Source organism: Anastrepha ludens, chromosome 3 (assembly GCF_028408465.1).
Source record: "Anastrepha ludens isolate Willacy chromosome 3, idAnaLude1.1, whole genome shotgun sequence".
NCBI lineage: Eukaryota > Metazoa > Arthropoda > Insecta > Diptera > Tephritidae > Anastrepha > Anastrepha ludens.
Window position 1 is genome coordinate 22,652,966 of NC_071499.1, and position 10,386 is coordinate 22,663,351.

Below are 10,386 nucleotides of genomic sequence, written 5' to 3' on the forward strand. Positions count from 1 at the left end.
TTTTCGTTTAAATTTTTTTATTTAATTTTTTTTTATTTAATTTTTTTTTTTCTTTAATTTTTATAAAAGTATGGTGCAACAAAATCCACGTATCTCAAAACTTCAACTTTTTCCAAAATTCACAGATATTTAACAAATTTCAAAAAAATACATCGAAATTTCCAACTTTTTATTCAAAATTAGTGGTAAAATTCTGAGTATGCAGATTTATAGACAAAAACGAAAAAATTTAACGAATTTCAAAAAACAAAATCATCATCTAAATTTCCAACATATTTTTTTTTATGCTTTGTAAAATTCTGGGTATGCAGTTTTATAGACAAAAAAAATTAACAGATTTCAAAAGACAAAATCATCGTCAAAATTTCCAACAACCAAGTAATCTGCACTCAAGTGGCTCAAAATTCTCGTTAATTTTTGAAAACTCTTTTTTTTCTCTGACCTGTTGCGCATTTGTATCCATGTACATGTGTTTTAGGCCCGGAACAGAATTGCAGCGGGTAACGAGCTGACGGATGGTGATTAGGTGATCCACTTCCGTCGGAAAATTCGGTCGGTTAAATACTATTGCGACGGTCCGGTTTTCAGCTGACATTTTGTGGTTGCAATAAAATTTATTTTATAGTAAAATCTTTTCATTTGCTTGATTTGTAAAGTAACTCGTTGAAACTCATTGTTATAAAACAAAACAAATTATTGATAATTTGCAGGTTTTCTTGTGCAAATCGAATATTATTTGTTCGTTATTTGCCTAATGTTGCTTGTAAACAAATAAATTGTTATCAAGTAATCAGAAAAGCAACACTGAGTCTTCAACCCTTCGGGGAAAATAGAAATCAATCTATTTATTTTGCCAACGTAAAAATAACCGACGACCAGAAATCCGACCCCGCCGCAATTCTGTGCAATTTCATGCTAAATGTGTTCCCGTCAACCCGTTACCCGCTGTCCGCTGCAATTCTGTTCAAGCGGTTATATGGAAGAATATTCTCAATATCTTTTGCAAGGAAAAAAATATTCAAAAATATGCGCGAATGCATACCTTGAAGGTTTTTAAAGATTTTGTTTGAAAATTCGAACAATTTTTTTTAAATTTGTTAAATATCTGTGAATTTTGTACAAAATTTGGAGCTTTGAGTTATTAGGTTTTATTGTAGAATGAGTTATACTTTTATAAAAACACAAACATTTATAAAACAAAAACATTCATAAAAACAGAATTTATGAAAAAAAAAATTTATTAAAAAAAAAAATTTATTAAAAAAAAAAATTTATTAAAAAAAAAAATTTTAAAACAAAAAAAATTATTAAAAAACAAAAACAATTTTTAATTCATAAAAAAAATTAAAAAAAAAAATTATAAAAAAAAATTTATAAAAAAAAATTTATAAAAAAAAAATTATAAAAAAAAAATTATAAAAAAAAATTTATAAAACCGAAACATTCATAAAAAAAATTATGAAAAAAATCTATAAAAAAAAATTTGTAAAACAAAATATTTATTACAAAACAAATTTATAAAACAAAAACATTCATAAAAAAAAAGTTTATAAAAAAATGTATAATAAAACAAAAATAAAAATTAAAAAAAAATTATAAAATAAAAGCATTCAGAAAAAAACATTATGAAAAAAAAAAGTTATAAAACAGAAACATTCATAAAAACAATTTATGAAAAAAAAATTTATAAAAAAATTTGTAAAACAAAAAATTTATAAAATAAAAACATTCATAAAAAAAATATATATATATAAAAGAAAAACATTCAGAAAAAAAAATTATAAAACAAAATATTTATTAAAAAAAAATTTTATAAAAAAAAATTGTTGAAATTTCTTAACCCGTCGCGCTCCAATTATTTTAAACACAGATGTACGTACATCTCTTTCCACTTGCTTTCCGTTAGAAAAAACAAATTTTAGGTGAACAAAATAAATTTGACTGTTCGTAACAAAAATTACGCTGACTTAAAAAGAAGCAAGCAAAAAAAAAAAGTTCAAAAATCAATGCGAATGCTTAACTTGAAGATTTCTAAAGATTTCGAAAATTCGGCTTTCCATTCGAAAACTAAAAACAGGCTCTCCAATTAAAATAAGAAAAAAAACTCGCTCGTGCTATTCCTTGGTTTGTGGGCGATTCAACTTGCTTTTTTAATGCAATAAAAAAAAAACTAATTTTCAGGCTGTTCCCCGCTTTATATTTCGAATAAAAGTTTGCACCTGTTGAAGTACTTGATTTAATAACAATTTTTTAAGAATTTCACAAATGTTGATAACCTCACTTTTATTAGCCACACTTTGTTTAGCTAATCACTGCTGTTTTCGTTACGCGTAGTATGCTTTGAAAGTTTTTTACTCTTTACTATTTAAAAAAAAAAAAAAGTTATCTATAAAACTCGTTTTTCAAAATAAGTTTCTAGTCATACCATTTTGTCTGCACACCACTACCACTTGCCGATCTTTCTACTGCTTCATCAAATTCACCCGAGTTACTTTTCACTTAGAGCTTCTATTTAACATCTTTTCACCATGGTAATTCGTATAGTTATCACACCACACACTCACTCTCACAGACATCAACGTTAACGAACTTTTTTTCACCACCCGCTCAATCTAAGCAAATATTTCATGTTGCGCGCTTTTTTCAAATATTTTCCTCACTTTCTTATACTCGTGCTCTCTTCTCCCTTCAATGATATCCTAAAAGAATCACATTTTTTCTGTATATAAATGAATTTAATTTCTAATAAATACTATCCGTAAATTCCATTTAGATTGTGCCAAATTTGGTACGCATTCTGAAGAATCTTATTTTGGGCGGCTACTCACCGGAGCATGACGTCAGCGGTGTGAGCGATCCATTTCTGCAGGTGAAAATTCTGCGTTTGCTGCGCATACTCGGCCACAATGATGTGGATGCATCGGAGGCCATGAATGATATCTTGGCGCAGGTAGCCACCAATACGGAGACAAGTAAAAATGTCGGCAACACTATCCTGTACGAGACAGTGCTCTCCATCATGGATATACGGTGCGTACACAAATCAGTTTTTATCAATCAATGAAATAATCGAGTTTTTTTAAATTGCTTAAATCTGCAACACAGTTCGGAAGGTGGCCTCCGTGTGTTGGCTGTTAACATTCTTGGACGTTTTCTACTTAATTCCGACAAGAATATTCGTTATGTCGCATTGAATACGTTGCTGCGTACAGTTCATGCGGATACGTCGGCGGTGCAGCGTCATCGCACCACTATTTTGGAGTGCCTGAAAGATCCGGATGTCTCGATAAGGCGTCGCGCCATGGAACTCTCGTTTGCGCTAATCAATGCACAAAATATTCGTACAATGACGAAAGAATTGTTGCTGTTCCTTGAGAAGGCTGATCCCGAATTCAAAGCGCAATGCAGTTCGGGCATGATTTTGGCTGCTGAACGCTATTCGCCCAATGCGCGATGGCATCTGGACACGCAATTGAGTGTGTTGAATGCGGTTAGTGGTGGCCTTTTACAACTAAGCATTTAATTTTACTACTATAATAATTTCGTTGTCTTATTTTATGTTTATGTGCTACAACAGGCTGGCAACTATGTGCGCGATGATGTGGTCTCTTCGACCATACAGCTGGTCTCGAGTAGCCCGGTCGCTGAGCAGACATACATAACGAATCGTTTCTGGGAATCGCTGCAGGTTGCAAATCACTGCGAAGACAAGCAGCCGCTGTTGCAAGTAGCCGTGTGGGCCATTGGCGAATATGGCGATCTTTTTATGTACGGTCCCAACGAAGATGGTGCGTACATGATTTTAAATTTAATAATCTTTATTGAATGTGCAATTTTTCTCTTTCAACATTCCACAGAATTTGAACGTCCATCGGAAAGCGATTTAATTAGCATGTACCATAAGTTTTTAACCTCTGCTCAAGTATCAATAACCAGCAAGCAATACGCCTTAGTGTCACTCGCTAAACTAAGCACGCGTCTGCAGAATTGTGTCGAGTACGTATCGCCTAAACTAATTAATAGTTTTTTTCTTTTTGGTTTAAAGATGAAATCATCAACTAATTATTTCATTTCTTTTTGGTTTTTTTAGAGAAATTCAGGCATTGATTACCTCATTCGGCAGCCATCTGAATGTAGATTTGCAGCAGCGTGGCGTCGAGTTTACACAATTATTTGGCACCTATAAAAATTTGCGTCCACCGTTGCTAGAAAAAATGCCACCAATGCAAATCAGTCGCATCTCGTCGCAGAATGGCGAGAGCAGCGGTTCATACGATGACAATAGTCCGGATTTGATTGAGAATGGCATAGGCATTGGCGATGAACAAATAGGCAAAGAGAGTAATATGAATACGATGGGTGATAATACGGTGAGTCATTGTTTGCCATACAGATAAAAAGACTACACTTGCTCATGGGTCTAGAGACCGACTGCCACTTCTACCTACCTACTTATAATAACCTTTATTTGCTTTACTATAGAATATATTGCTCGATTTGCTGGGTGGCGCCGATTTAAGCTCACCCACAGCGACAGATTTATCCAATTCTGTGGCTGTGCAAAAGAAGAATACGAAGAATGCTAATGAAACGTCAAATAATCAAGCCATACTTGACTTGCTCGATTTGGATATATCAGCTGGTACCACTAATACGGCAACAAATATGAATAATGTGCTTGGCCTGGACTTGAGTGGTGGTGTGTCGGCGCCGACAATACCAACGGCGACCGCAGCGACAAATGGCAACGATCTGGCGAATATTATGTCGTTAAGCGGCAATGGAGGTGGTGGTGGTGTTGGTAGTGGCATCGGTGTTGGTGGTCTATTAGGGTCGAACAGTATTTTGTCGCAGCCTGGCGCTATTTCGGGCAATGCGTTACTTTCCGAGTTAGCGGCGCCAATTGCGAATGTGGCACCACCAAACAATATTGCTGTGGTAAATATGTCGAATGTATATTTATTTTTAAATTACTACAAAAATTTGCTTTTGTTTTTGTTTATGCATAGCCTCCTCAGGGTCCCACTTTGACTGTGCTGGATAAGAACGGCTTGCTGGTGCAGCTGGTGCCGGTTAGGAGCAACGACTGCTTACAGATATTTATGACAACCACAAATAATTCAGCCAATACATTGGAGCAATACGTCTTTCAGGTGAGTCGAAATTTGCGATAAGTTTCAGGTAGCTATTGCTTCGTGTGCAAATGGTAAACGATCGGTAGAAGCCGATTCAAGAATTGTTTTACAAAATAATTTCAACATTTATAAGTTATTCATTGTGCTTTTAAATGTTTTGCATGTAACACCAGAGGCGTTCTATATCCCAATGTAAAGCGTATGTTTCGTTCTAGATAGCAAATATTCGTTGACTATATATCTAATATATGAGCGACTACCGTAGTGTTGCGCGACTACCATTCGGAGGTGCACAGGTTCGAATCTCCATGTATGAAACGCCAAATGATAGGAAAGGTTTTTGAAGTGAAACTTCTTAGGCGTCGATGGACGAGCGAGAATGGAGAGTAAAATTTCAAGGCCATGCAACGTTTTGGCCATTTTCGTTCCGCGAGAGAGAAAAAAGATATAACGTAGAGGAAAAGGAGAGAGAGAGCTATACCTTTATAAATCTTAGATACACTTTAGGCTATTTTTCCTGAGTTTTTCCTTGTGGTTGCTAATTTCTAGTGAGAAATAACACTGCCTACTTTTTGGCACTTGTTTGTTGGTTGCAAACTTGTAGGAAATAAATTTTTGGTGCCTACTGTTTGGGGCGTTTTTTGGTCCCAATTTTTTGGTGTTTTTGTTTTTTTGGTGCCTACTTTTTGGCGCTTATTTCCGTTTCCTGGCTAGTGCTTGTGCGTACTATAAAGTGCTATCCATTCCGACGTCGGATTTATCGGTATTGCGATATTTTGTGCCGTTGCTGCGGTCCTGGAATCGCTGCGTTTGTGCGGGGGATAAACGCTCGGAGTAGTGCGCGTTGTTGCCACGGTTCGTGTCCGGCATTTACCTACACCGGTCGACCCTTCTCCGTTTTTTGTAAATTTTATCTATTTGCATTCTCTGCAAATGTTGTGAATTTATTTATGTAGTTATATATTCTTTCTCTATCTCTCTCTCCCATTCTCTCTCGGATCCCTCCCTCTTTCTTTGTCCGCCTCGAAAATTTCACTTCTGTTATGTGTACTACGCTACACGCACCTTTTTTTTTGTTCTAGCACGAATCCCTCAAAAAACTATTTTAATTCTAATTTTGACAGTGTCTTATAAAAACTTATCTATACAACAACAAAATACAATTGGGGGATTACCGTAACCCCCGGTATAGATATGTAAACAAACTGTCGGTCGGTTCATTGCTTGTTTACTTTACGGGGAATATCCGATTTTTATTATCGCTTTTTTCTTTACCTCTTTCCTTAGGTGATGAAATTTTTAGTTTGATTTATATTGCTGATAACTTTTTACTAGTAAAAAGGTAATATTGTGTTAAATTTTCGGTTTAGAAAAGTTCTATAAGCAATATTATTTTACATCGTTTTTACTGTACCCTTGTCGATAAAATGCCTAAACAACAACAAAATATTCCGAAGAGACAAGCAATTTCGTTAGGAATCAAATAAAAATCTTAGACTGTCTGAAGAGAGGCGAACGTCCCACATCTGTTGGCAAAGCTGTTGGTTTAAGCGAAGCGACTGTAAGAACAATTAGAAAAAATGAGAAATTCATTCGACAATCAATAATTTCTGGATTTATTTACAAAAATACGATCTGTCGTATTCTAACTATATGTTGCTCTCTCTCGCTCCGATGTATTAGCGTGGCGTTAGAGCCGTGCGAACATATAGCGTCTAATTTTCTAACGTGCATAGACAAGGCAAGCGCATGCGCAATACTATCTATCCTATTCTAACAATATGTTGCTCTCTTTCGCTCTATTATAGTAATATGGCGTTAGTGCTGGACGTTTAAGCGTCACTCACTTTCTCTCTCTGCTATATTCTAACGCCTTGTATATAATGTATCGTGGTTCTAACGTCGTACGACTTAGACTAGAGCCTTAGCGTAGGAGTGGGAGAAAAGACGAAGGACCGCACAAAAGGGAGACGTGAATAGCCTAAGGTGTTTCTAAGATATATATATAAGGTATAGCTCTCTCTCTCCTTTTCCTCTACGTAAATTTTTTTTTTTTCTCTCTCGCGGAACGAAAATGCCCAAAACGTTGCATGGCCTTGAAATTTTACTCACCATTCTCACTCGTCCATCGACGCCTAAGAAGTTTCACTTCAAAAACTCGCGCAAAAATATGTATTAATTCTTCTTGATGAACCGCGTTATTTCAAAATCGTGTAAGAAAGAGTTGGATGTATTTGTAATTCCCAGCTTTCTGTATTCTCTGCGCTTTTGCAAAAAGCTCAGCAAATTTTACTTACTGAAACATATTTTATGGTCTTCTATATATATCTTCTATAATATCCTTTTTCTGATGAGATTAATTATTTTAAAAGAAAAAAATTAAAGTTTTTGAGTTGAAATATTATATTAAGTGAAGTCCGAGAAAATAATGGATTTGTTTTTTTCCGCAAACTACTATATAAATTGCTGCTGGTATAGCATACATTTAGGCTTGCTATTCTAGCGAAATTATTATATAAACAATATTGCATTTTCGAAATCGTCTTTTACTATTTTCTATTTATTTTACAGGCCGCAGTTCCTAGAGTATTCACGCTACAAATGATATCGCCTTCTGGGTCGGTCTTACCGCCAGGTGGTGTTATAACGCAAGAGATGCGTGTTGTTAGTACGTCCAATGTGCGTAAAAATCACAACAAATTAAATCACTTACACAGCTCATTAATAAGCGTTGTCACCTTTTTCAGGCTACCCTTCGTATGAGGTTACGCATATCATATGTTGTCGATGGGCAACCCGTGGCGGAGCAAACAGAAGTTAGCGGATTCCCCGACACTGCACCCGAATAGGATTGAATCAAAATATAAATAATGAAATTTGCAGTATAAGCATATGCAATGTTAATAGAGCGTTTAAGCAGGAAACACAAAAAGATCGAAACTGGAAACTAACAAAACACTGAGAAAAACAAAAACTATATCCCTCCCTTTGTTCCCTCCTTTTCTCTCCTTGTTCTCCTTTCATACAAGTATGGTATGCATGTGTTCTTCGTAAACTACACAAACTATATATTCTTTATAAATATATATTTTGTAATATACATTAACGAAGCATTCGGTAACACACACACACACGCAGTTTAACTGATAAATTTGCGTGTATTCAAACAAAAACACGCGTACACTCTATTTTCAATGTTTACAAAGGATATACGATGCAAGATAGTCAATCAAATCCATGTCCATAATCATTACACGCTCATGTGAAATTTGTAAAATATACATGGCACCCCCCATATAACTGTATTATGTATTAAGCGTATGAAAAAGCAAACAAAAAAAAAAACAGAAAAAAACGATTAAAAAATATAGAAATGATAATAATAATAAATATTATAAGTCCAAACCTACATTCTTGTTCTCACATGAAAAAAAAAACTAAATAAAATGCAGTATACGCAAACATAAGACACTTTTGTTGGGAAACTGCGAATTGTATGTTGTTGTACGCTTAGCGCTTCGTACTCACTTTACTATTTTTTTGCAATGTGTATTGATCGGCAAAATATCTGTGTGGTGTATTAAGATAATAAATAATGTTGGTAATGGAGAAATTCATGCTATTGTGTTATATTTGCAAGCTTTTGTTAGTGAATAAAGTGAATATTAACTGTTATTTGGCAAAGTTATTGGAATATGTATGCGCTCGGTTGATTTTTTATGCAGAACAGAGAGAGAGAAAAGAAAAAACACTTAAAGCTGTAACTGGTTTTATTATTGAAATTTTGTAGACACCCTGCAATTAGGCTGATATGCTACTTGTGTATTTATAGTTATGTATATTAGTATGTGCTAAAGGTTAAACAAAAAACGGTTTGCTTATGTGTGAAATAGTGTTTTACATATTAAGGCACATAGCGTTTACCCTTTTTTAATGTACGTGCCGATTTTACCATAACTAGCGGCTTTATTTTGCGGCTATTCCTAAAGCTAATTTATACAATATTTGCTAAAATTTCTGTTCTTTTTTTGACCTCCTTTAATTATTGTTTGTCCGTTGCGCTTATTTTAAACATTTTATTGTAATTTCTTTAACTTAGTTTAAGCAAAGACCAGCTAATTAATAAAAGCGCTAATGTACTTAAAAATATATAAGGCGAAATATTATGTAACATTTAAGTGCAGTGTGTGGGATATAAAACAAAGGAGCAAGTGAACTATTGCATAAATTAAAAATAATAATGAAGAAAGCTAGGTAATATCTATATATATATATATATATACATATATATAAATTAGTTACTTGCAGATATAGTTATATAAAATAAATACTACATAAATATTAATATATGCATCAAAAATATTATACAGACATTAATATTACTATTATTATTATTATTATTATTATGACGAGGAAACGAAACGTTTTATGATTTCACATGTAAGGTAAAATAAAAAAGTTTTGTTTTAATAAAACATCAAATATTGTTTAATTTATCACCACCACTTAGATTAGGTTAGGTTTGGCAGCCTCATCGCACATAGAAACAACGATGCTACTTAGACCACGAAATGGGTCGGGCAATGACATTGATGGCCTATGCTCCAAGGTAAACGACTACCTCGCCAGCCTTTCTCGCTTCTTCACTGCGAGGAACTTACAACTTTCCCCCACTAAATCCACGGCGACCCTTTTCACCACCTGGACAAAGGAGGTCAAGCTACAACTCCAGGTGAAAGTCGATGATACACAAATTCCGACGGTTAACAACGCCAAAATTTTGGGAGTTACCTTTGACAGCTTGCTCTCCTTCTCAGCGCATACAACCGCTATTGCAACTTAAGTACAGAATCGCAACAAGGCCCGTGTCGATCTTAACAGTTGTGTTGGGTGATGGATCTTCTTCAAGTCATTCCAGTCCAGAAGACATTTCCGATAAGAAATTCTTTTCGAAGCAGAGAATGGGAGAGTGATAATCACAGTCACTGGTTATATCCGTGTAGGAGTCTAAGATGGTTGAATGTCCATGTGTGACAATCCTCCATTGTGAGCTCGCTTTGAGCCTTAAAGCGGAGCAGGCCGCTGAGTATTTGCAGAAGAGATCTAAGAGATCACCACCACTTAATTGCACATACTTTTACTAAACCAATTTCCGTGGCACTATAAATGTATGCTGTTACGGGAATAAAAAATAATGATGCCGCTGAACTTTGCCGTATAATACGAAATGTCAAGGATGCAACGATGTATG

At 34.7% G+C, this 10,386-nt stretch overlaps 1 protein-coding gene across 8 annotated transcripts in view; it reads left to right on the top strand.

The window, feature by feature from the left end:
- Positions 1-8,658, top strand: part of LOC128857151 (AP-1 complex subunit gamma-1) — a 37,501-nt gene extending 28,843 nt beyond the window's left edge. For 7 of the 8 annotated variants that reach the window (XM_054092753.1, XM_054092754.1, XM_054092760.1 and 4 more), the window contains 8 exons: positions 2,774-3,030; positions 3,106-3,490; positions 3,578-3,996; positions 4,091-4,370; positions 4,483-4,938; positions 5,010-5,153; positions 7,707-7,814; positions 7,883-8,658. In XM_054092753.1, coding sequence (XP_053948728.1) covers positions 2,774-3,030; positions 3,106-3,490; positions 3,578-3,996; positions 4,091-4,370; positions 4,483-4,938; positions 5,010-5,153; positions 7,707-7,814; positions 7,883-7,984 — 2,151 coding nt within the window. In that variant the 3' untranslated portion in view covers positions 7,985-8,658. The remainder of the gene's footprint in view (positions 1-2,773; positions 3,031-3,105; positions 3,491-3,577; positions 3,997-4,090; positions 4,371-4,482; positions 4,939-5,009; positions 5,154-7,706; positions 7,815-7,882) is intronic. The other variant, XM_054092759.1, reaches the window with a different exon arrangement.
- The last annotated feature ends 1,728 nt before the right edge of the window (positions 8,659-10,386 follow it).